This window comes from Ascaphus truei, chromosome 2 (genome assembly GCF_040206685.1).
Source record: "Ascaphus truei isolate aAscTru1 chromosome 2, aAscTru1.hap1, whole genome shotgun sequence".
Lineage (NCBI taxonomy): Eukaryota > Metazoa > Chordata > Amphibia > Anura > Ascaphidae > Ascaphus > Ascaphus truei.
In genome coordinates this window covers 146414230-146441868 of record NC_134484.1, presented here as the reverse complement: position 1 = coordinate 146441868, position 27639 = coordinate 146414230, and the positions used below count along the sequence as shown (strand labels likewise).

The 27639-nt window shown below is 43.4% G+C and overlaps 1 protein-coding gene across 1 annotated transcript in view; it reads right to left on the bottom strand.

The window, feature by feature from the left end:
- The window catches only part of CIDEA (cell death inducing DFFA like effector a), a 29147-nt gene extending 2201 nt beyond the window's left edge, over window positions 1-26946 (bottom strand). The window contains exons 1-4 of the mRNA XM_075585389.1: window positions 26666-26946; window positions 18413-18548; window positions 16428-16574; window positions 8169-8350 (exon numbers count right to left, since the gene is read on the bottom strand). Of these exons, the coding sequence (XP_075441504.1) occupies window positions 8169-8350; window positions 16428-16574; window positions 18413-18548; window positions 26666-26706 (506 nt within the window). The 5' untranslated portion in view covers window positions 26707-26946. The remainder of the gene's footprint in view (window positions 1-8168; window positions 8351-16427; window positions 16575-18412; window positions 18549-26665) is intronic.
- Window positions 26947-27639: the final 693 nt, after the last annotated feature.

The following is a 27639-nucleotide window of genomic DNA, read 5'->3' as shown; positions in this document are numbered from 1 at the left end:
AAACTTTCATAAGCAATGTTACAAGGATACATTGTAGCTGCTGAGTTACACTGACTGAAGGACGGAATCGGAAAGGCAGTAATTTAGTTGACCCTGGGAAGCAGGATTTTGCTGATCGGGCGCCAGCTTCGGTAATTAGTTTTCAATAAATAGGTAAATCAGAGGCTGCATATGTTAAAACGAAAAGATTTTAAAAATACATATTAAGTGCCGCTAAGGAGCGCTCCCAAACCTTGGAATTGCTGCTGCAAAGTTATCTAATTTCAGTACAGGCTGAAGACAGCTGGAAACAAAATATACTTTGCATTATACGTGCTCTGTAATTGAAAGCTGCTGGATGATTTAGTGAAATGCCAACATATATTTTGTCAAACGGCCTTCACCTTTTCCAACAGTCTCACCACAGCTGTATAGAAAACCAGTGCTTCAGAACAAGCCAGTCCCTTTAGTATATGAGTTTTCTGCGCTAGGACCACTCCAAATGTACTTATAAATACCCCAATAGGGATAGGGGACTAGTACCGAATGCTATCGAGCACCAATAAACAGTACATAGTTTGTCCCATACAGGAAGAGATAGGGGTATAATAACCCACAAGTATAACGCACTGTTAGGGCTGGGACCCGCTGTGCCCGTTGGCGCGGGCGGCTGCACGGGCTTTCCCCACCAGCAGGGGAATCCTGCGGAGCCGGTCCCAGTCCCCCCTGGCTGCACAGCTCACTGCACGCTGTGACACGTCAGCCGCTACGGGATACAAGAGAATTGTGATCCCTAGCTTCGACGCGTCACGTGGTGTGGCTGTGAGCCAATGAGGAGGAGAGGCTTCGGGAGGAGGAGAGGCTTCGGGGAGCGGGGAGGAGTGTGGAGGGAAAGCAGCGTGAGTGCCTGTCTGTGTGTGTGTGTGTCTGAGTGTATGTGTGTATGTGTGTGCCTGCCTCTGTCTGTGTGTGTGTATGTGTGTGTATGAGTGCCTGCGTGTGTGTGTGTGAGAGAGAGTGCCTGCGTGTGTGTGTGTGAGTGCCTGCGTGTGTGTACGAGTGCCTGCGTGTGTGTATGAGTGTGTGTGTTGCTTCCATCAGCAGCTCCAGCCCGAGCCCGTGGAGGGAGGGAGGGGGGGAGAGTAGCGGGTCCCTCCGCTCAAGCCACGCCCCCCCTCCTGCTCAAGCCTCCCACTCCCACCCCCCTCCCGCTCCCTACAGACCGTATATCGCGGTCTGTGTCTGTCAGCGCCCCGCCTGTCTGCAGTGCAGGAGCGCTGACGGAGGGAGTGGGGCCTTAGCCTTAGCTTCCAGGATCCATAGGTGTCTTCTCACAGCAGTAATCAGCGGTGTGCAATCCACCAGGCAAGGAGGCAGGAACAGTTGGAAAAGGCAGTGCACTTCCAAAAAGCAGGTGGAGGCTCACGGAGGCATAAAAACAATTTATTGAAATAAAGGGAGCGTTACCTGCTGCTGCGGGGGACTTGTCTGATCCCTTTATTTCAATAAATTGTTTTTATGCCTCCGTGAGCCTCCTCCTGCTTTTTGGCAGTGCACTGCCTTTTCCAACTGTTCCTGTCTAACCACAGCCCCTATTTAATGTGGTGTGAATGTGTAAATATGTTACATTTAAGAGAACTTGGGAGCCTGCAATGCATTAGCACCAACACGAACACTCAATAGCACAAGAGATGAAGTGTGAGGAGAGGATTGCTATTTAATTGAAAAATGATCAATCGTAGGTTTGGAAATAGATTGAGAATTGGGACATTTTAACTAACCTGGCAGTAAAGGTTTAATAAAATATATCTTCACAAATAACCACAGCCTCATTTCTCAGGATAATGCTCTCCTGTATTCAAGCCACTAGCAACCACTTCCCAGTTTGTGTAATGCACTTTAACCAATGCCAATAACTGAAGAGTGATTACCATTGTTGCTGGCGATGTACTGTAGGTGTTGTATCATGTAAGGCAATTATGCCAAAAAGATTTAACATTTGTAACACAGCTAAGCACATATTGATGGAACTTCTCACGGCATTGGGAGGTATAAAACTAAGAGAAGATTTGAAAGAGACCCACCAGAAAAAAAACAGGATGTCTAAGCTTCTCTCAATAATCACTTTGCCTCTGCCCTTCCAGGAAGAATGTGGCGATAAAACATTCTCTCACATCACAATAGAAAGCCACAATGTCCTCTGTTGCAGCTTTCTAGTGGAGAGAGCGCGAGAGAGCGCATTACTGTGTTAATGATGGCATTCTTACTGAAAGTACTTTTACAAACAAAGAACAAAAACAATTTACTTGTAGAGTTGTTCAACTAAGGGTTGACTGTTTTATCAGGACATTAAAATGATTGTAAGTCCTGATTGGAGAAACAGGTGATCAGTGAGTAAAGACACTAACTCTGTAAGCAATGACAGCGTTTGAAGCGGGGAACCTGGTTCAATTCCCGGGGTCAGCTCCTTGTAACCTTGGGCAAGACACTTTGCTTCAGGCACCAAAAAACAGATTGTAAATTTATCTGGGCAAAGACTTGTCCTAATCTCCACCCCTCCAAATAAAACAAAAAAAAACCCAACTACTACAGTATGTACCGCACTATACTGTAATTGTGAAGCGCTTTATTTATAAAATATTTTACCAGGAAGTAATACATTGAGAGTTACCTCTCGTTTTCAAGTATGTCCTGGGCACAGAGTTTAAGTCCCATTGGGAGAAAAGCGCTATATTAAATAGTTATTATTAAGTCATCCAAGTAATTACAATACTTGTTATTTTAATTTCTGTGTGTCAAAATCGGCCTCATGTAACTTATTACACATGCCACTGTCCTCTGTTCACTTGGTCCTAGGAAAGACTGGCCCTTTAAAAACACATTGGTGCAGCTGATAAAACCCTTCCAAACCTGCCGGATGATGGGCTACCATTGCCTTGAAAACCAAAGCAGCCATTAGTCAACCCAAACCTTTTACATACTATACCCACACTGCACGGGCTTCATGGTTATATTTTGGCAGAGGTTTTCTACTGTAGAGAAATTGTGATGTAATAATGGGGGCCTCTTCCAATTTAGTTTTCTGGGTACGGGCTAATAATTCATCCCCAATACCAGCAACGTTGGAAGAATATTGAACGTCAGCAGCATTCGGTTCTCCGTCAGTTAAGGCAGTGTAAAAAAAAAGAAAGCGCTAACAATTATTAGTGCTTCAAATGATGATTTACTCTGGGAAAGCATAATTTTGACCTCATGGACACTTGGCATCATATTCTACATCTGTCAAACCAGCCATTAGAGCCATTGTTAAAAAAATAATAATAATAATAATGAGATCTACAATTACTCCCTTAATATTTCAAAAGCTTAAATATCCTGATTGGAGCAAGAGATTTAAAAAGAAATAAATCCTGCTGGAAGGGATATTTTTAAACGCGATCTGCAGACTTGCTTTATGAGCCAGAAACTATCCCCTATTAAATGGGAGTCTGCATTATTGTCCAAGACACTCTATTGTGCGGTTGAAAACTTTTCACCCAAATCTGCTATAAACTGAAACGTGTTAACCCTCGTCGGGATTTGAAACACTATTCTCTGCAACTAAAAAATGTTCAATTACAAAAACCAGCATTAAAAATGGTATTTGAAAGCTTCACCCATATGGACACGCAAGAAGACTTGGTTAGTGGGACTGCAGCAGTAAATAAACTTGTGTCAGCAAGCCCTGGCGGTCTGAAGAAAGATATGGCAGCAGGTGCAGCCTGGCTTTTCCAGGACACAGCTGGACATAGAACAGCTGCACTTTGCAGAGAACAGCTGCTCCTGAGCATAAATCAATGCTTGTGTTTGTAGAAGAGATCCAAGCATTATTTTTTTTACTCCTGGCTCTGACTTTGTATTTATTGGATCTAGGTTAGCTGGGAGCAAAAATGGAAGTAAATAGAACAGAAAACCGATTAATATTTCATTCAATCCACTTGTGCAAGTAATGAATTGGAAAGCATTAATTTGTTGGAGGCCTTCATGCCACCACTTTCACCGATCTGTTGGGCACCAGTTAACAGTTGATTGATTACAAGGACAGTCACTAGTCATTAGTTCCATTATTAGGGGGCGAGAAAAATCGACGCTTGTGATACTCACTCAACACCAACATGAAGGCTTGTAATTTATTAGTTTCTCAAATGTCTTATCCACATGCACCGTGCATGTGAACAAGAGACTGCCGAGGTGCAACCTACTACACAGACACACACATTAAAAGGAATCTCAAGGAGGTAAATGTTGAAGGTAATAAGCCGGCAAGTCCAAGTTGGAAATGTAACTGAATTCATTGCCAGAGTGCAAGCAATGCAGGGGAAAAGTGATAAGTTGCTGGCCCCTTTGGCAGCAAAAGGGTTAAAAATGGTGACACGCCTGGAGCTTCCCCCAACACATTCTATGGCACCTGGCATAGTGTAATTTAGCACCGGATTGTAAACCTTTCTCCCCAGATTTAAAAACCATTTACTGGCTCAATCTGCTCAGGTGGTCCTATGGTCAGCTGAAAACCTTCTGCTTTCGTGTAACCATAGAGCTGTAAAATAATGTGTTTTTATAGTTATGCTGTTATACTGCACAGCTGGGTGGATGCTGTTTTCATTAGGTTAGTCTGAAGTGTGAGAGTGATAATGAATACATTTTTAATATGAAATAATGGTAGATTTTAAGGTGTTCACGAGCATTGTGTTAATATTTAATATCGAAATATCTATTTGTAAACTCCTGTAGTCAGTGGCAGACTTATCTTTTTGTCGCACACACACACACACACACAGACTTCCCACAAGGCTGACTAGGCTATAGCGGCAATTTATCTGGAGAGGGGTGCCTACCTTCTGCAGAGCGGCCCCCCTTCTGTGGTGTCATGTCATCATGGTGGACACGTCAAAGAAGGCCATGATGCCACATTTGATGGGCTGCCATGATAACGCGGCATCACAGGCCGCCGTGATGTCATGACGCCACGTGGGAGGGCCGCAAATTTTGTCGCAAAGGTAAATCTGCCACTGAATACAGGAGTTTACAAATAGATATCTCGATATTAAATATTAACACAATGCTCGTGAACAGTTTAAAATCTACAATTATTTCATATTAAAAATGTATTCATAGTTTATATAGAGCTGACTGTGCATGCAAACATTTTGCATACACTATGATCTTACATTGCCCAGATTTTTGGCGCCTGAGGTAGACATCAATAAAGCTCTCCCTAAAACTTTGAATTTTTACCATCTTTTAGGAGCAGAGAATATATATATATATATATATATATATATATATATATATATATATATATATATATATCCTATGACATAAATTGTTAGTCCAATAAAAAAGGTATCACCGAATACTGAAGAACTCATTTATTCTGCAATATATATATATTTCTAGCTGGTCCTATGCAGCTTGTCATGATTAGTGTATCACCATAGGTGGAAGACTTTTGAACCTATCCAGAGAAGGCACATCAGTAGAATTACTAGAGCCATTCTCAAGCATTGGGGGAAGCTTGCCAACTTCAAGAGCTTCCAGTACAAAAACAGTAAGAAAATTGTTGTTTTCTTAGATACGTGAAAGTAAAAAACTGGCTGTAACAGGGACTTATCCCTGTTTTAGAGAAAAGTTGCCTCAGAGCTCTGAATCCAGCATGGAACTGGTTAACTGCAGCCACTCAATTAGCCAGTCGCCACCAGGACTAAATCTGGGCTCTGTGAAAGAGTCATGTGAGACACAGGACAGAGATTTTTCCCCAGCACAGAACAGTGCTGACATAAGGAGAGGGTCTTGAATATACAGAAGGACTGTGTATTGACAGCAAGACACAAGGGGACCAGACCTCTTTTCCTGGACGCTGAGAACCCAGGAACCTGCCAGAGGCTGGACCCTCAAAACACACCAAGACACCACTGACCTGAAGGGCTACCTACTTTAAAGGTACCGCTGAGACTTTGGGGTGGTAAGCTGGAAAGGGGCTTATCCTCCCAGTCTTGAAAGAGAGAGACTGGGGAAGTAAGTTAGCCCTTACAAAAGGGATAGGTATTTGTTGTTTTTTTTATATTTTTGTTTGCTGTGTGGTTTAAAAGGAACAGGCTCAATAAAGCCATATGTTAATTTCACCCTGAACCAGTGTTTCCCAACTCCAGTCCTCAGGGAACTCCAATAGGTCAGGTCTTAAGGATATCCCTGCTCCAGCACAGGCAGCTCAGTCAAAATGACTAAGCCGCTGATTGACCCACCTGTGCTGGAGTAGGGATATCCTTAAGACTTGACCTGTTGGGGTTCTCTGAGGACTGGAGTTGGGAAACACTGCCCTAAACAGTCTCCATTTGCATACCTCTGCACACATCTCTTACATATGGTGTCAGAAGTGGGATGAGAGGTGGTCCTTGAATTTCAAATGGGCCCCGGAGACTGCCTGCATACAGTTTCTGCAACAGCCTGAGCAACAAAAAAGAATCATGTGCACAAATTACCAGAATTAAAGGTCTACACATCCAGGCAGGAAACTACACTGGAGAAAGCCACACCGTCACAGTTTGACTGGGAGTACTGCGACAGACGTTGACCCACACAAGGGATAGATGCTGTGACCAGAGTGTACCCCACCACTTGTGTGGAGAAAAAAAACCCCACCTCTGGGAATTTAAAATGGCTGTCCAGCTGAAGTCAAATACAGACTCTGCAAAAACAGCGAAGAAAATGTGTTCCTGGTGTAAAAAGCCTAGCCACATGCAGCAGTCCCTTCAGGCCTTATTCTGATGAGGATGATCCCAATATGGCCCCAGAAAAAGGGCAGCAGCCAGAGGAATTTTTTTTTTCAGCGAGCCAAGGAACTGCAACAGCAAGCTGTGGTCACAAGGAAAATGCAGAAGTTTTTCTTAGCAAGTACACATCCAGTGTCGCCAATGAGAAAGAATGTGTATAAAGTACTGCTGATCTCAGAATCTGCAAAGACAAAGAAGAAAAAGTCTACAGAGACACCGTGAGAGCTACGAAATCTACAAGTGAAGACTTCCCACCTGTAAGTTCTAGCATATACAGGCATACCCCCCATTAACGTACACAATGGGACCGGAGCATGTATGTAAAGCGAAAATGTACTTAAAGTGAAGGACTACCTTTTCCCCACGTATCGATGCATGTACTGTACTGCAATCGTCATATACGTGCATAACTGATGTAAATAACACGTGTAACAGGCTCTATAGGCTCCCCACTTGCACACAGCTTTGGTACAGGTAGAGAGCCGGTATTGCTGTTCAGGACGTGCTGACAGGTGCATGCGCGAGCTGCCGTTTGCCTATTGGGCGATATGTACTTACTCGCGAGTGTACTTAAAGTGAGTGTCCTTAAACAGAGCTCTGAATCCAGCATGGAGCTGGTTAACTGCAGCCCCTCAATTAGCCAGTCACCACCAGGACTCTGCGAAAGAGCGACATGTGAGACACAGGAAGTTGATTTTTCCTCAGCACAGAACAGTGCTGAGATAAGGAGAGGGTCTTGAATAAACAGGACTGTGTATTGACAGCAAGACAAGGGGACCAGACCTCTTTTCCTGGACGCAGAGGACCCAGGAACCTGCCAGAGGCTGGACCCTCAAGCATACCAAGACACCACTGACCTAAAGGGCCACCTACTTTAAAGGTACCGCTGAGACTTTGGGGTGGTAGGCTGGAAAGGGGCTTATCCTCCCAGTCTTGTTAGATAGAGACTGGGTGACGTAAGTTAGCCCTTACAAAGGTATAGGTATTTGTTGTTTTGGTATATTTTTGTTCGCTGTGCTTTTTAAAAAAAAAAAAAAAAAAAAAGAAGGACAGGCTATGTTAATTTCATCCTAAACAGTCTCCATTTGCATTCCTCTGCACACATCTTACACTGGCATTTACAAACAGATAATAATAAAAAAAACCTTAAGCTGATCATAAAGTGCAACTCCCCACCCCCAAAGTTTAACTGCAATGCTGTGCAACATATTATTGCCTCTCTCTCTCCCCCACCCCCCACACTGAATGGGTTAAAAAAACAACACCATAGGCATGCTAGTGCAAGATATATACACACTTTGAAATCCTGGGCATCTTCTGGAAATTGGCATTACACACAAACCAAACAACTGATTTTGGTAGGTACTCCTCGCTACTCACCGTAGCACCTTCTTAGCACCCATGAACTGGATGTCCCAGGATATAGAATACATTTCATAAAAAGTTGCCTTCACGTTCAGACATCCAATAAAATCCTTGGGATTCAACTTGTACAAGTTCAGGGTTATGTTTGCTATTCCTTTCCTCTTTGTTTGCCTTGCTGAATGGGTGACATTTTTTCCCTAGAAAGTAAATCAAATGATGGAAAGAATAGTCATATTACAAAAGCTGTAAACAAAAAACACATAAACCAAAAAGCAGCAGAAGGAAAAAAATTAAATAGAAAAAAAAAAAAAGTTTGTACATCTTTTTTTGTTATTTATACAGCAATACAAATACCTGGCAATATGTATTACTAGCCAACTGTCCAATATATGTATGGGGAACTACAGTAAAACTTCACTATTCATTAAAGAACCGCTTTCAGAATTTGCCCAAGACTATTACAAAAGGTTTATACTTTCTCCTTTAAAAAAAAAAAATAAAGTGTTTGAGTTGCTTATAACTGTGCAATGGTTACTTTCAACATCTTTTGTTTATCTCACAGGAATCATTTTGTAAATGTACAAAATGAGGCCTCATTGAACCGTGGCTAGTCCTGTTCTATTTTTGTCCAACCACGTTCTATATCTTATTCTTACCTTGTAACTAGAAACCATTACAGACAGCTACTGAGAATGATTCTTCTACATACGTGTGTCTCTGGATCAGAGTGATTAGGCCAGGGGTGCTCAACTCCAGTCCAAGCTTCCCCAACAGGTCAGGTTCTGGCTATCCCTGCATCAGCACAGGTGGCTCAATCAGTCCTTGCTTCAGCACAGGTGGCTCAATCAGTCCTTGCTTCAGCACAGGTGGCTCAGTCAATGCTTCAGCACAGGTGACTCAGGTTCAGTCTTCGACTGAGCCTCTGAGCCACCTGTGCTGAAGCTGCGATAACCTTAGAAACCGGACCTGTTGGGGGCTTGACGACCCCCGAATTAGGCCACATTAAAAAAAAAAGGAAAGAGAAAAAAAAAAGGAAACGAATGACTCAGTGATGGGAGCTCTCATGACTGAAAACATTCAAATAGGGCAGGAATAATTTGTACTGTAAATCAGTATTGCTTGACCTAAGGAAGAGAGTAGAGCGCTCAAAAGCCTGTCTGTATCAATTGTTAGTGAAAAAAAAGAGAAGGTGTCAACTAATACTGAAGTAATCATATTAAATGACTAAATCTGAGTTCTACAGTGAGACTGCAATGTGAGCCCGCCACCTAGTGAGACAAGTGAAAATTGTTATGTCATACCGGAATTGTCATTTCGTGGATAGTCTCTCCAGCAGTGCGCACCAATGGGTTATAGCAAGTCTCACCCTCCAGCTGAGATAGGACAAACAACTCCAGCTCTTTACCTGGAACGGACGGTTGTGACCATTTATAGCATCTTCGACAAGTAAACAGTTGTTGTTTATTGTCCCATCTCTGCCTTAGGGTGGGACTTAACCCATTGGGGCGCACTGCAATGGATACTATCCAGGAAATGATGGCAGTGGACACAACTGGGAAGCACACAAGCAGTACTAGAATAAAAGGGAGGGAAATAAATGACACCACAAAACATGTCCGTTGTTATTATTTATTTATAAAATATTTTACCAGGAAGTAATACATTGAGAGTTACCGCTCGTTTTCAAGTATGTCCTGGGATTTGATTTTGTGGCTATGAATAGAGTGCAGTACTTGCATCCAAAACAGGCATCCGCTAATGCTTCAAAGTAAATGAGAATATCTTATAAAACGTGTTGGCGGTCCAGACTGCTGCACTGCACAATTCTGAGGGCCATGCCCGAGCTTCCATCACCCATGGTGTGGCCATCCATCTGGAAGAATTTGCTCTTAGACCTTCTGGCGTCTGCCTTCATTCAACAGAATAAGCCTTGGTAATGCCCCATTTTATTCAGTGACTTATGGCTGCCGCTTGTCCCTTTCATGCTCATGAAGGGAGAATGAAGGTTCTGACATTATGAATGACCGCTCTAAAAAAAGAAGATATTGCTTCAGACATCTCACTACTGTACATCCAATGTGTGAAGCGCTTTTTCCTTGTCCCCAAATGAATTCAGACAAAATGAATCTCCTGGTTGAGATTCAAAACAGAAGACCTTGGAAAGAAATGGTTGTACTAGTCTCAGAACCAACTTGTCCTGGTGAAAAACTAGGATTCTTTAAATCAATAATGCCTGTAGCTCACTAATTCCTCACGCAGAAGTAACTGCCCCAGAAGCACTGTTTTTTGGGCAAGGTCCATATTTGAAGATTGAAGAGGCTCGAACGAAACATGTCAATGTATCCAAAACAAATGGTGAATCCCACGGCGGAACAGGATTCTAGGACCTGCGGTTTGATTTTGCGTACAGCTGGGACGTGCCCGACTAGATCCATTGCAGCCAATTGTCTATCCAATAGCACTGCTAGAGCCGTTACTTGTACATTTAGAGTGTTGATACAGAAATATTTTTCCAAAGACTGTGCTGGAATTCTAGAATAGCTGATAGAGGTGGATTCCAGAAATCAACCTTGGATTGGTTACACCATACGCAGAAGCAATTCCCAACTCTGTAATAGACTCCAGACGTGTTTGTTATCCTTGCTAGCGCCCAGGGTCTCTTTAACCTTGTGAGATGAGCCTTTTCCCTGCAGAATACTCCGCTCAATCACCAAGTCTTCAAAAGACCATATCTCCGGTGGGAGATGTTGAATCGGGCCCAGAAATAGCATGACTGGCAATATTGGTAAATACCATGGTTGACCTTTTATCATGTTGACTAGTAGTGGGAACCAAGTCAAGCGAGGCCAGAATTGTATTATTGTCACAACTTTCACCCTTTCCCTCATCTTTCTTAGAACTCTTAGAAGTCAAGGGTACCGGAAAGAAAATGCCAGTGTAAAGTCCCACCTAATAGTAAGAGCGTCTCTGTAGTCTACTGCTAGATAAAATTCTCTCGAGCAGAAATTCGCTGCTTTGCTGTTTAAGGCCTCGGGCATGGTGCTTCAGGCCGCTCTGAGCCGTGCTCCTGCTCTGCCTGCTCAAACTGGAGCTTTTTTGTGTCCTGGCAGGCGAGGCAGTGAGCGCGCTTTGGGGGCGAGGTGGAGGAGGAACGGAGGCGGGGCTAGTCCCTCGCTCCCATTGGATGTGAGCGGTCACGTGACCGCTCCTCTGCTCCCCTGAGCGGCAAATTTTAAACTTGCCTGTCTCCTCAGAATTTCTCAGCCTCCGCACGCATGCAGAAGCAGCTGCTCTGATCACAGATGAAGGGGGTAAGTTCATCTGCTCAGTGGGGTCTGTGGGACTATGTCCCAGGCCTAAGGGTGCGGCCAAACAAACTCTTCAAAGTACACATCTCCTCTGGGGACAGAGATACAAAATAGTGCTCTACTCAAGTTCATAATGCAATTCTCCATTTCATTTAATAAGACAGCCAAGAAAAAAATAAATAAAAAGGAGTACTCTGTCCCCTCCATGCCGGCTATCTTGAATTACTTCTTCCCAGTCTGTTGGATCTCATGTCTCTGAAGGCCATTCTTTCATTTTGCCTAGATGGTCCCGAATGTTCTTACTCTTCTCTCTTGGTGTATATATTATAAAAAATAAAAGACAGCCTAGAGTAGATTACCTTCAAAAGGTAAGATCAGAGAAAATCTGAAAAAGGCCATCGATCAACAAGGGGACTGGAAACATCCTTGACTTTCTAGGGAATCTTCTAAACATATGATCTTTGGGATCGGGGAGCTGATCATCAACAATTTCCAGAATATCTTTATCCGCTTTATCAGTGGCTCAACCAGATGGAGATCAAAAGATGATAGATCATCCAATCTCGGATCCTCTTAAAAAGGACTCTGGCTCCCTCTCAAAATGATCCTCCTCTGAGGACATCATTGGCCTATCCAGACTAGTACAGGATCTGGGTCGCTTGTGACGACGTGGCTTCTTTACATGGTTGCAGCGACACCAAGCATAGAAGTTCTCCAAAGGGTTCTGCAGATTTTCTGGCTGCTTGAAATACAAGATTCATGAGCACTGTGTTCTTCTTTGTAACATAAAACAGTCAATTCCCTCCCTTGGGCTAATCTGAGGCTTTTTTGGCAGAGTAGTCTTAGAGGCAGACTTCAATTGTACTTAAGTCCAGGTTTAGATGAATTCAAAATGTCAGCTTCTGCTGCGAGCTTTCCTGTAACTTGTTCAGTAGGGCACCACTGCACGCTCCATGCCTATTGTACTTGCTGGTTTGGTCACTTGAGGTCACAAAGTGAACTAGACTGGGGTCTCCAAGCGTGTGCTTTAGGAGTTTAGGCCCACGCCACGTGTCCCGTTCATGCAGGCAGTAAGCTGCGCATCCATTCTCCATTACTGGAGAGGGGAGACGCAGACGTCCTGTTCCCCATGCGGGGGGCGTTTTCCTCCACTGTGCTCGCTGCTGTCTGTTCCAGGCTTCCCCCGACAAGCGATCACCCGCCGGTGTGCAGAATCAGGTCCTCAGCAAGAAAGTGAGAACGCAGGTGGATTAGACTAAAAAAAGGCAGTCGGGTAAGCCCCCAAAACTTCTAGGAAAAAATAAATAAACTACCTTAGCTAGGACAGAAGAGACTATATGGAAACGAGGGGTGTGACCATTTATAGGACTTCCTACAGGTAAAGGAGGTTTTTTTTCTGTCCCATCAGCTACAGGCTGGAACTTAACCCATTGGTGACCACTGCCATTTGACAACCAGGAAGAGAAAGCGTTTTGCAACTTATCGCAATTTCCTTTTCCTAGAACCATATGGCAATGAGCACCGTAGGATTAAATCCATCCTTAGCTTAAGTAGGACAGTAAGTTGAAATCTGCAGGTACGTTCTATTTAAAAAAAATTTTTTATAATAATAATATATCCCATCCTACCACCTGCAGGTGGTCTTTGGTTTCTCCCCCACAGCCGAGGGAGGGGTGGGGGGGAAATAAATAAATAAAACACACACACACACACACACACACACTACTAAACAGTGCTCAATGCCATATGATTCCAGGAAAAGAAAATTGCAGTAAGTTGGAATAAATTCTCTTTTCCTGTTCCCCCATGGCAAATCAATAATACAAGGGGGGGGGGGGGCAAAATAATCAATATCATGTTTATTGTTACTACAGACTGAAATACATTACATCCAAAGCTTGCATTAATTGAGGCCTGAAGGTCCAGTCTTTAATATTTAATAAATGTATTAAATTACCATATGGCTGGTGATTTGTGCAGGCGACACTTGTGCCTTAAATGCCACAATGAGGCCATGGCCCTTGTTGGATGAGCCTTTAGGAGTGGATGCTGGATTTTCCCCTTTTTGTTCATAGGCTTTTCGTAATCATAAAATTATCCATCAAGATATTGTTGCCATGGATGCTACTTGCCCAGTCCTACTCTGCTTGCTGATTTTATGGTGATAAGAAAAGCCATTTTCCATGATAGTTTCAAAGAAATCTGGTGCACGGATTCAAAAAGGATGTAGTGTCAGGGCATTTAGAACAAGAGAGTACAATGACGGAATTCTACTCCCGATTTGTGGTCTTAATGTCCGACTGCTTGCTAGAAAAGAATGACAAGCCTCTCAGACACTAGACTTATTTCTAATAGTGCAGATACTTGCACCTTTAATTAACTCTGGACGAGTCCTCTGTCAAATCCTTCTTGCGAAAATTCTACTAGTGTAACCGACATTGGCGAGAAGAAATTGTGTTTGCCCAACACAACAGTCCCCGAGGCAAAGGCAAACCCTGCTCAGGCATGACGACAACAGCAAAGCATATAGGGGTGGGGGCCCATCCTAAGGCTTTGGATACAATTGTATCCAACTTTTCTCCCTCAAAAAAGGGTAAATGACAAATTGTTCTTGGATGCAAAATCTGCCATCCATGGTTTAAGCCATAGGGCTCTTCTTGCCGCTACAAAAAAAATGCTGATAATTTCACTGCATCCAGTGATGCTTTAGCAATGCAGTCAGGTACAACTTTATTTCCGATAGAGCTCTTAGAATTGAAGCTTGCGCTTGACTCCTTTCTAATGCTTCTTCAAAATTGGAGATCCATATCTGCATAGCTCGAGACAGACGATATCGCAGGTTTGCGCGTTGCACCTGCCGCCAGATAACATTGGTTTCAAAAAAGCTATCAAATCTTCCTTTCCATCGCGTCCTTGAAAGATGCTGCATCAATAGGTAGCGTGGTTTTTCTTGTTACTCTAGAGATTGGGAAGTAACTCTGAATATTGAAGCAGCAAACTGTCACCTCTTTTTGTGCAGAAGGATACATTGTGTTGAATTTCTTGGAAATCATTAGCTTTCTATTCAGCTGAGCCCATAACAATTCCAACAAATCCTTAAAATCCCTTTATAGATTGGGAAACACTGTTTTCCCCCTTTGTGTCCCCCCAAATAACTTATCTGTTTTTTGACTCATCTTCTCCGTCCTCCAATTCCATCGCTTCCTTCATTTCTTTTTTTAGAGGCTAAACTAGTTGTAGGTTGAATTCCGATTCTTCTGTCTGAAGCACTTGTTCTGAGGATTCACAGAGTTCTGCTTCCGAGAAATGCTGGTATTGTACATCTGAGGACGACGCTCATTTTGTCCAGACGGGTTAGAGATCTTGATCTCTTTTGTGTTGGTCTAGTTGCTTGTTGTACTGCTGACAAACACTCAGTTACTGTATCCTTCATCCATGATAGAAAAAGTTATTCACCTGATCATTTTGATCCCCTGCAGCTGCTTTAAGGCAATCTCCAGAGTTCCTTCGCTTCCAATGCAGGTTTATCACAAGCTGTTTTAGTAATCTTTTTCTGACGCAGTACCTCCATTGTCCCTTTATAAGTTCCCTCGTCTGGCTGTGTCCCAGAGGAACTGTGGCAAGAAAAAGTATTTTTCAGTCCTGCATAAACCAACTCTTTACATATCTCCTTGAAACTAAGGACTCGCCCTGTTTTAGGAAGCGGCACTTTGTTTTTACCAGTCTTCATATTGATGTCCGCGACGAATTGTTCTCTCCACACAGCTCCATACTGCCGGTGGCTTTTTAAATTTGAGGCCTTCGAGCCGTCACCTCTCTGATTTTATTGTCAGTCTATCCAATCCAAGCGCTAAAGGTATTTCTAAAAAGCCGTGCTTTTGCCTGCACGCTGTGCAGCCAAGTGGGACGCCATGACAAGGCAATGTCCCCGCATCAGCTCTGTTTGCCACTGCATTCTGCCCAGTCACATGGCCGTACGATCCGCAGCCACCCATGGCATTTATACGTCGGAGCTGCAGGAGGAGCGAGGCTGAGGATCCCCTGCAATAGCTGCAGTCTGGTAAGTTCTTAAGAAATAGTGAACACTAGCTTTAAGACAAGGGGGAAAAAAAATAAAAAAAATAAAGACTGCTCGCAGGTGGTAGGAGGGGCCTTTTATAGTACCACTTGCAGAATTCAATTTACTGTCCTACAGGATGCCAAGGATAGAGTTAACACTATGGTGCCCACTGCCAAGGAGAACAGGAAATATAATATTTCTGGGACTCCCCTCTTGTAAGCCCACACAGGCTGTACTTCCCTTTGGGTCTCATGCACTAAACCGTGGTAATGGATTTAGAATGTTGTATTACTTGTGGCACCACTATCCTCCAACTCCATTTACCATGAGTTAGCTACAGTCTAAAATGGTACTGTGCACTTCCCATGGCTTAAACTGTAATGTTTTACAATGGCCCAATATTGAAGAAATTGATTTTACGAGTAGGGTCAGGCAAACCATATGTTTTTTGTACAATCTAGAGATTCAGAGTTTTTGCATCTCACATAAAAAATAAAAAAAAAGGTAACATTACAAAAGGACATTATTTCTTGCTTGCAAATATGAAAAATCATTTTTTTTAATTTGCTCCAACATGCCAGAACCAGTCATGAACACATTTGCAAATAGTTTCCTCTCATAGAATAATTAGGAACGAAACCTCCATTCTAAAATGTATTTCAGATACAAATATCACTTGTGAGCACATTCACATGTCCTTAGACAGGTCTGCAACCCTGCTATTCAAAATGATCTCTTACCATACAATGCTTCCACTGCAGCCAGGGATTCTGGGAAATGACATGCAAATGAGCACACAAATGTATTTGTGACGTGATGGTACTAACAGAGGTTCAACGCCACAGCCTATTAATGACAATGAAAGCCCTTAATACTCATTAATGGCCATAACCCCAGAACACTTACTTTAGTCCATTTCTGTCCTTCTTCTAGGAGCAAAAATTGTGTGTTATCCTCCAAAGACTGAAAAAACGCCTCTGTATCCACAACTGTGCCATCTTCTTCCAGTACAAGATATACCAAACCAGTCGTTAGTAGGAAGGTATTGATGGCCTGTAACAGGAACACTTAAGTTATGAGAGAGGCTGAAGGAGAGGGAAAGGCCGCTCTGTCATGTGATTTCATCAAATTTGGTAGAGAAGTCATTCCCTGCCAAATTTGATGCCTGTTCACATGGTACATCCACCAATTGGCTTGGTGGATGTACCATGTATCTGTCAAATTTGATGTCACAGACCTTTATACAAGGCCCATCATGTCTCATTTGACAGGACATGGAGGTGTCAACACCTCCCAGAAAGATCTACGAACCAGTGACTTCTCTTCAAACAACGGAGGATTCTTGTATTCTGTGCGTTAACCTTTTTGTACATTTAGGCAAGGAGGCTTTATGGGTTTTGGATTATTTTCTGATTTTTTTTTTTTTTGTGCCATGGGGTAGGGAGTTTTCTGGTTTTGGGATTGTTTCATTTTAATGCAAGCTGAGGATCATTGCTTCGTGGCTCAAGAGGTGATTGGTGCCACAGTTGGATGAGAAGGATGAGCCTTCATCCCGGCAAGGGTAAGATGCACATTTGACTATAAGGAGCCACATTGGCAATCCATGGGCAATCTGTGCCCCCATTGAGGGCATAGGTAACCAGTGACAAAGGATTTATTGGCCAATGTTTGTTTTTATTATATTGCCATTTGTATTTTATTGTGTTTCCTTATGCTTCACAAATGGTCAAAAATGTTATTATCCATACTTGGCCAATAGGGATTTTGCCCATTACTGTATATTGCGATGGGGGTGGGGGTTAACCCCTTAATTACCATAGTGGTTACTACCTGCCAAGGTAATTAAGGGGTTACAGGCCAGTAGATCGTGTTTCAATAGTTGGGCATCGGCCCTTTATTGGATGTTTGTACCACTGAGGATGACCTTCAATCTGGCAGTACTACTTTTATTTACTTTTTATGCTTCTCAATGGGCAAAAGCACTATTAGCCAGATCTAGCTGATAGGGGTATTGCCCATTACGGTGTGGTGGGAGGAGTGGGGCTTCTTGGGGGGTAAAAGGGCCACGTTAACAATCCTTGTCCCCGCTGGGGGCATAGATAACCGCAGTGACAATTGTTTGATTTTATTAAAATGTACAGTACGTTTTATTGTATTTTGTAATGTGTATTTTTTTCTTCTTCAAAAATGTGCAAGAGCGCTATTAGCAGATCTGGCTAATCGTGCGATTAATTACTGATTGTTTTGGGGCTATAGGGTGTGGGTGATGGGGATAGTTGCCCCCAGGAAGGGTGGTTAGGTCTCCTGGAGGGTAAACCCCTTCATTACCTTAGCGGTTAGCTACCAAGGTAAATCAAGGGGGGTGGGGAGGAGGGGGTTATTAAAGTATTTTTATTGTTCCCGGTTTTTTTTTGTTTTAAATTAAAGCTCAATATTGATAGCCAATTTGGCTATCTAGGTTCTCCATTGCAAGAGACTAGTAATCCACAGTGGCAATCAAGGGTTTTATGTTTCAAATTCTGGTAATTACTGTACTATGTGTATTTTATTTTGGTTAATTCCCTAAATCACTATTAGCTACATTTGGCTAATAGCGATATTGGTTATTAGTCTAGATCGGGTGGGGGGGGGTGCGAGTGGTTCGTCCACTTGAGGGGGTGTGGGGAGAAGTTATGAGAGGTATGAGCAACTGAAAAAGGGGGGTTATAATGGAAGTCTCGAGCAAACCTTAACTACCGATGTGCTACTGTGCGTCCATAGTTTAACCGACATGTTAAAAATAAGCCTTATTTACATTGAAGACTCCATCTTCTACGAGATATAAAACCATAGGTTACCATTAGAAGCGACCTCAGTGTAAACACCAAAATAAGATATATTTTTTTAAATACCTTTTCAATTAGTTCCTTTAAAGTGCCCGCTACAATGCCCTTTCGCTGGCTCCTGTCACGGTCAGATACTCGAAACGGTCGTTGTGGAGGAAACAAAACTCTTCGGGTCAGCGACGCGCCCGCAGTAGTAACAGACCTGAAAATGAAATTCACGGGTCATACACACCGGGAGAAAAAACACAAAAACCCTACTTGGAATAAACCAAATGTGTCATTTTGGAGACCGGTTTGATTCACGCGATAAATCAGTGAAAGGAAACGGTCACAGAGACAGATAAGACTGCAGTGGGAAAGGGCAGTGGGCAAGCATTGTCATAGCAGTGATTTGGGATCTCCGCTATACATTTTGAAATACTTGTATATTGAAATATCACGACAGTGACAGGTCATGTTTTCATAAAATTTGGTTATTTTTCTATTTTGGGAAACGGGCAACAAATAAAAGGCATAAATCACCCATCTGATGGAAATTAAATGTGGCAGCGCGTACATGCTCATTTAATCCTGTTACATCTCAATGCTTTACATTTTGAATCACACAGGCGAAATGCAAGGCTGCGCTTATAGTGCAGGCGACGCCGCGTCAAAACAAATGCATTGTCGCCAGTGCTTATAGTGGAACGCGTCAGTGTGACAGCGCTGCCAAAATTCTGGAAGTCAGTGGAATTTGATTCTTGGAGAGACGGTCTCCACATGGGACTGGCTTATAGCCTATCAGGGAGCTTCTCCGCCCCTCTGCCTTGCAGCCAGCGACGTCTCCAGAATCTGAAATTCAACTTTCGCAATGGCGACGTCATCGGTCGCGTTGCCGGCTGTATAAGCGCAGCCTAATTCTTGAGCAAGAGGCTTTTGATAATTTTGTAACTTGTTTTTGCCCCCCAATTTTTTTTTTTTTAAATCACTTTAATTTCTTTGAAAATAAAGTGGTTTGTCAGAAAGGAAATGCTGTCAATCAATGCTTGCCCTTTCTGGCCCAAAATTACATCAATCCCTCCCTTGTTGTCATACAAAGGGAATGAGAAGGGGGAAGGAACATCTTGCTCAATATTAAAAAAAAAGTCTCACAGAAAATAAGTTATAAATACCACAGCCCAATACACCTCTTTGCGACAGGTGTCTAATTGTTTTTAAATCTTCTATTCAGCCACCACAATTGGTCCTAGATAATGGAATGAGTTGGGTTAGCAGCTGACTGATTCCTTAAACTCCTTTCACAATGAGCAGTTTATTCATCCATTTGTGCATGTACTGTATTTGACACTCATTCTGTCTCCTTTATGTTTTAGACCATCCTATGCAGTTGGTTGACCAAACTTCTCCCCTCCTCTGCCGTCCTTCCCCGATTCACCTAAATCGGAATAATCACTTCCCCTAGCTTTTAAAGAGTAGCAGTCTCTGATCAACGTTATTTTGCATTTGATGGATTTTTTACTTACTTTAAAGCTGCCAAGCTGCCATTTTAAAACATTTTTTTCTTCCCCTCCCCCCCACTCCCCTTTAATATGTGCATCAATACAATCCACACAATGATAATTAGCCAAGTTGCCGATCGATCGGCGAAGATTCGGCTCGGGGGTTCACTAAATGGCTGACAGTGCAGCAGAAGAGGACCCGAGGTGCAAAGTTCTGTGGGGAAGATCATGTGACCAGGCAGTAACTAGATACAATTGGTGCACTGCTAGAGAGGGCAGGGCTCAAAAAGGGGTGTGCCAGTTTCAGAAGAGGAAGGGGATGTGACGTTGTAAATGATTGCTTCTTACATTAAAATACATTAAAAATGTAAATTGGAGTGGTTAAAAACAAAAAAACACATGTAGGTCGGCAGCTTTAATAGATCTCTTCTTGACTTTTCCAACATTGTTTATTAAAATTCAGGAAAAAAGCGATTGAAATGTTTGGAGGTGAACATGGAGTTTATTCACCCCAGTGCAGTCTCACACTATGGTAACCTCAGAAGCTAGAAATAATGGCTTTTTAACACTGCAATTTTTATTTTCTTTATTTATGATTCTGAGAGGATTGAGGATTATCAAACCAATTTAAAGCACATAAGAGCCTGACCTGAACAAGTATGTAGCTCAAACATTTTTAAGCAGAACTTTAAAAAAAATAATAATTCAGGTCTGTAGTAGTAGATAATACTTACTGCATTTTTATATTTATAATTCAACTCTTATTGCCATTTTCAAATGAGTTTTAAAGCATCCTTTGATTTCTACAGCAAGTTTTAAACCATCTCCCAAGCCAGCGGTGCGCAAACTGGGTGGCGCGACCGAGACTGTCTGCGGGGGGGGCGCAGGGTTTACATAGGCCCTGCACGCTTCCCGAAGACACTTAAATTAAGTGCAGAAGGAGCGGTGGAAGCCTCTGTAAACCTCACTTACCTTGGCTCCAGCGGCTTCTTACATAGCGTCAAATGACGCCACAAGGTCATGTGACGGCATGACGCCGAAGCAATGGTAAGGGGGGGGGGGGGGAGTTCACGGAGAGAGGGAAACTACCGACCGGGGGGCACAGGGGAAAAAAAAAAAAAAAAATTAAGTTTGTGCCCCCCTGTCCAAAGCAGTGCAACACTTTCCTGTTTGGGATAATTTGTTGCAAATGTCTCCCGCAGTTTGGCTGTAAAGTGCAACAATAATGTTACCTTAGTAATATAATGATACACAGCAGCCGCTGTGTTAGGCCTCGTAAGCGTGCGCGCAATGGCGCAACGTCACGCTTGCCTCCTGTAGGCAGAGGCGACGGGGGGGGGGGGGGGTGGGGGGAGATGGCCCTCATTGGGAGAACCACTTGTGACCCGGCCGCCGACGGAAAATTCAATAAAGGTTGTCGTGCGGAGCACCGGTCGCCTCGTCGCGTTTGTGCTCGCACTATACACATTCACATTGGCGTCCTAGTGTTTGTTTTCGGCGTGAGTGACGTCACTCGCGCCGTCTCCTGCACTATGGACGCAGCCATACACTGACTGAGGCAGCCATTATGTTAGGCACAATCAGGATTTTTACAGGACTTGTGACAGGCGCACCAAATTATTGCTATTTTAGGTAAGAATGTAGAATTCAGTTACATGAGATATAGCTGTAGATTAGTATTAGCATTGCTGCTTTAACTTATATGTTCTGCTAGTCCAAACAAATATGGAATCACCTAAAATTGGATTGCTCACGTTTTTCCCCTCACAAACACGCAGATCATCAATATCTCAGGCTGCCGTGGTTTTTGCGTGTGACAGTTCCCCACCCCCCAGGCTGTCTGCACAGCTGCAACATACAATAGAAGGAATTTATATTGTACTTGGCCACACAATGCTGGAAGAGCCACGATTCCTTCTAAAACAAAAACATTCTACATTGAAAACGATTTTGCGAATTACTAGGTAGGCGTGAAACCAGTTTAAACATGTTCCCCTATTCTAGAGCAGCGGTGCGCAAAGTGGGGGGCAAAGTGGGGGGCGCGACCCCCAGGGGGGGCGGGAGATTGTGCTGGGGGGGCACGGGCAGTTGCAGAGGCCCCGCGCTCTTCCCCCAGGCATTTAAATGAAATGTCGGGGGATCGCGTGAGGCCCCTGCAACTGTTTACTTACCGGGATTCAGCTGTCTGTGTTGTGTCGCCATGGCAACGTGGCGGCAATAGACGCCGCGTTACCATGTGACCTGACATCACACGCCCACGCAGCGTCATATGACGCGGCTGAAGGTAGGCAGGGGGGCGCGAGAGCCGGGGCAGAGTGACAGGGGGGTGCAGCACCAAAAGTTTGCGCTCCCCTGTTCTAGAGCACTGAAGCCTATTTGAGGTAACGTGACCAACAGTATAAAAAAACCTTTGCAAAATCTAGGAATATTGCACCAGTAAGTTGTCCCAATTCCATTCCACACTGGATCTCATTGCAATCTTTTAAGAGGGTAGTTACCGTGGAGTGTTTTCGGCCAAAAGCCAAATTGGCGCTTGCTAAGGAAATTTGTCTTGGCATAGTAATCGCTTAATTGGGAGTTGACACGTTTCCATGACTCTGAATAGTGTTGGGAGAAGAGAGATTGGCCTGTAGTTTGAGACGGTGCTTTTGTCCCCACTTTTGATTGGGACAACTCTGGCAGTTTTCCAGGTCTTTGGCCTGTAGACCAAATAGTCGATTTAGGGAAGCAAACGGTTAAGCACGCCGTGTCATAGGAACTTAAATTGCTGTAGGTCAGGTCCACATTGGCTGCTTAGTTTTAATTTCAGGAGCGCATGTGTAATCTCTTCAGATACTGGAACAAATTGGAAATTGTGGGCACTGTTGGGAGAGGGTGGGGCTTTAGATTTTATCCTAGGATTGCGCTTCATGTTTGGCTTGTGGTTTGCCAATAGGGAAGTAGCACACCCCAGAAAGTATTCAATGAATGCATTTGCAATGTAATTGGGATTTGCCGGAGTAATACCATCCTTTTTGATATTAGATCGTTGTTGATGGTTAGAAGGCTGGAATATATCGCTGATAAATTTTTAGAAGTTTTCTGGATTTTATGTATTTTGGTGAAGATTGTCAGAGTAATATTGGGCTTTTGCTTGTCTTGTTTACTTTGTGCATGTATTCCTGCTAGCATCTGTAGTTAAAATCCTTGGTAGTGCCAGTTACTTAGTTTTTCTCCCCACAAGGCAACCCTAAAATGGTAAAGCGTATTGACGTTGGTTGTAACCCACGGAAGGTGGTCCTCCCAGTACTCTTATTCTGCGTAACAGAGCATGGGCATCACAGAGTTTTAAGAACTCTGGAAATAATCAAGCGCAGAATCGGAGTCAGGTATCAAGTTGATTCTGTATCAAGGGCAGTTGGTAAGATCAGCCAGAAACAGTTGTGAGTTAAAAAGTTTCTAAATTATCTAGTGAGTAGAACTTTAAAGCTTGATTTTGGGTGGTCAGAGCTCCCTTAGGCCGCGTCCATGTATAGTGCTTAAGGGCAGAGGCGCTTCCGCTCGGCACTGAGCCCCTACAGCCGCAATGAGAGCGGCTTTAGTAGGGGCTCGCCTACGCTTCCGCAAGCGCGCGGAAGCGTAGGTCTTAGGAAAATGTTAAATTTTCCCGCTTGCCGGAGCGCAGGGCCGGTCACGTGAACGGTTCGCCCAATGAGGGTGAACCAGCTTCGTGACGTCACTGGCCCGCCCGCCGACACGCCCACGCCCGCTTTCCCTCAGCCTCAGCGCGCCAGCAATAACCATGGCCGAGGCCATACACAGTACACCAGCGGTGTGCTTACTGGGGAGTGCAACCCCCAGGAGGGGGCGAGAGATTTTTTGGGGGACGCAGGCAGTGACAGAGGTCCCGCGCTCTCCCCCCTAGGCATTTAAATTAAATGCTGGGGGACCATGCAAGGCCTCTGCAACCTCTACTTACCGGGTTCAGACGGCTTCAGCACGCGTGATCATGGAAACGGGGACATGTGATGTCACGGTTGCCCTGTAACGTGACGTCAAACGACGCCGTTGGTCACGCAACCCCGCGGCATCATTTGACGTCACGCGAGGTAAGAAGGGGGGGCGGCCAACGGAGAAGGTAAGGCAGGGGGTGCGCAACAACAAAAAAGTTTGCACACCCCTGCTGTACACTATTGCATGGTCCCTGAAAATGTCAGGTAGAATACCAGAGGATCTGATTCTGTTGGGACTTGATAGAATCCAGTCTAGTCAGTCTAGTAAGGAATGATTGTGAGTTTTTAGGTTTGTCCGTGTGGGTTGGGAAATTAGTTTGGTTAGGTTTAGTGACTTGCGTTATCTGGATTTTTGTTGTTTTTAGAGTCCAGTCAATTGAGGTTGAAATCCCCAAAACTAACCGCTCACGCTTACCATTTTCACACTGCAATTAGGATTGGAGAAGGGGAGGCAAATTTTGGCCACTAGGATTTTGAAAGAGGGTGGACTTGGGAGGCAATTTAGTAATGTAAATTGTAATGCGTTTTCAATATAAAGTAACACCCCTCCTTTCTTTGACCTATCTTTCCTAGAAATGGTGTATCCCTAAAATGGCGATAGTTGCATGGAGGTTTTTTTTCCTCCAGTGTATACAGAAATTAACTCCAGTATTTGCAGCCGTATAGATAAGATTCTTGTCAGGTAAACGTTCTTATTCGTTACAGTTTACAATTTAAAAATCAGTAATCCTGAAAAAACTCATTTATTGTTTACTTCGTTGGAAGCAGGTGTCCTGCAGTGCAGAATTGTGCCATTTTTAGCACCCCCTTCCCCCCACAAAATAATTACTGCCACAGCTACTAGCTTCGGCCAATAGAAAACCACAATAGACGTTGCAGCTTCCTATAACTCTTCGATCAGAAGGCCCATGTTGGCCCAGCAATCTGGCAGCCATTTTGTTTCCTGCTGATAAGAAACCCCCGGCAAGCACACCAGCAATTCCCTCAGGAAACAGACTGTCCCCAGCATTGAAAATAGAGGGGCTCTGCAACGCAGAACTCCTCACTACAATTATCTACCAAAAAAATAAAAAAATGATTAAAGAAGTCCCAGGCAGATTGCAGCTTTACTTGTGATACCTCAAACACTGGAAGACGAGGCAACTAGTTCAAGGTGGCAAAACAAATAAATGATAAAATCAAGATTTTAACCGCTTCTAAGCCAATAACGTCTTTCTCCCAAAAAAACACCAAAAAAACTTAAACACCAATACAGAAAATGTACATGCTGAAGTGATACAGATTACCATCTTTTATTTGTATGGCAACAACATATTACACAGCGCAGTGCTATGTGGGAGGGAGGAGAACAATATTGTATGACACGAGTACATATATTAAAGCTGCAGTTCAAGCAATATCCTGCATGTGTGTTTTTTTAATAAATCAGTTCTGTAGTAAGAAAAAATACTTTTAGCATTTTCTGTTTTAAAAAAAAAAAACAACAACTTTGAAAGACCAATTTTCTTGTATTCTATTTTAACAAGCATGCTTGTTCCTATAGCAACGATTTACATTCCCCAGATCTAAAGATGTCGCCAAACTTTGCCGATCAATAGACGGAGAACGAATTGACCGGCAGCTATGCAGTTCTTTAGGTAATTAGAGATTGCCCACATGAAACTATTGAAGTGTAAAAAAAAAAAAAAAAAAAAAAAAAAAAAGGGAGCTTGAACTGCAGCTTTAAAGACAAACAGGGAGAACAGGTCCATGCCCCAATGAGTTTACAACCTGGAAGGTTAACACTGCTCCTTCATACCAGGAGTCTCCCAAGCACCGTCAAAATGACTCTCTTTGGGGGACTTGCAATGCACTTATAACCCCTCTGGCAGTGAAAGCAGATATTTTGTACAGTGCCTTGACCAGTAATTCTCAACCAGGGTAATGCCAGAGCCTGACAAGTCACAGCCTCAGCCTCAGGCGTGGTGTGTCAAGAAATGTACAGAGCAAGACAATGTAGAAAAATACACCAAAATATTAATTGAAACAAAAACAGTTTAAGTGTTTTTTTTTAACATTGCATTTAAGGCAAAGAAAGAACTTAATCGTGTTACAGATGTTGTTATCTTAGCTTCGGAAAGTCCTAACACAATAAATAAGGGTCTCATCTGTACTTTACAAATAAGCAAGGACATTTGAAATGAAAAGATATGGTGGATCACAGAAATGGAAGAGTTAATGGCCTAAATCTGTGAAACATGATCAACATTTTAGAAAGTATGTGTACTTAATGTTTTGGTTCAACAGGAGGACTGGGGGGGGGGGGGAGAGGGCGCGGAGTTCAGTGCATCATCGCTTTTGTCTGGGGACACCGCATATTTAATCCCAGACAACAAACAGCTGGTCATGCTAGATTCAGGGCAGCTAATAGAAAGCAGCACAGGAGGCACATTGTGACTTTCTATTGGGGAACCGGTGTTCATATTTGTTGTCTATGTAAACGCCCCTCCATTCCCCCAAAATAAAATAATAACACTACAAATATCTCTGGAAGCAGGGGATCCACAGGTCAGCTTTACAACAGCTACATAATTTAACACACCTATGAGAAGTACCGGCACTCTCTGTCTAACAGCTAAATGTTCTAATGAATACAAATGTCATGAAAAAAAATAGTGCCAGAGAAACTTTCACCCCTGGTACTATTAAAATGGACACACACACGAAATCTTTGTCAACTATGGTTTTCATTGAAATTACAAGAGACCTGCTATAGATGTTATATTGTATGTGCAGTGCCTGTAACTCCTGCCTCATCATAATCAGTATCAATAACCCCACTTGTCTTTGGTCTGTGTTGGGAAGCTCACCTCATGAGAGCCTTGGGTGTCAGGGCATTGGCGTACTCCATCCTGTGTGGCAGCTGGAAGCATACACTGAGACCTCACTGCCAACACATCCGAGGCAAATGAAGGCGAAGGGGGATTGGATTCACCTTTCACCTACTTCCATGGATGAAGAGGATAGCGCTCCTCCCCCAGCTCCATCACCGCATTTACACACAAACAGAGCCCCTCCTTGCATTGCAATCACAGACACACAGACACACAGACACACAGACACACAGACACACAGACACACAGACACACAGACACACAGACACATTGCACCTGAAGAGATCCCTGCACAAGTGCAGATATTGCAAACGTGCTTGTATTTTTTTTTTTAAGAAAACACACTTTTTTTTTAGCTCATAGTGCACATGGAGAGTCTCTGAGCACATATTGTATAATGAATTTCTTTGCAGCACAATTACCCCAGTACAGCAGCTGAGACTTTGATAAATAACAAAAAGTGCAGGGTATTTTTTTATTTAATGCTTCTATTTCTGTGTTTAGAGCATACATATAACATGATCCTTTCAAAAGGAGAGGCTAAGCTCTATTTTTTAAAGGTGTAGAATTTCCTGAAACCAGACACAGTACCACTAGTTTTTTTAAAAAATTTTTTTAAACTCCTCATCCAATAGTCTTGGTTCTCCAAGACTCTATTTTCCAATTTCAACAAAAATGCAGAACTCTGCACGATTTGATGATGGCAATACTACTGCCATCTAGTGGCAAATTACCTTTTTAGATCGTCAGCTCTTTGGGGCACGGACCTCTTTCCTATTGTCTGTCTTGGTCCTCGGCCAGGTAGGGAACGGGTGCGCTGCGCTCGGCTGGGCGATTCGTGGCTAGCTGCACGCGCGTCTGGGGGCGGAGCCACGACGTCACAGAGCTGGTTCGCCCTCATTTGGCGAACCGCTCACGTGACGCGTTTGCGAGCAGCAATTTAAAATTTG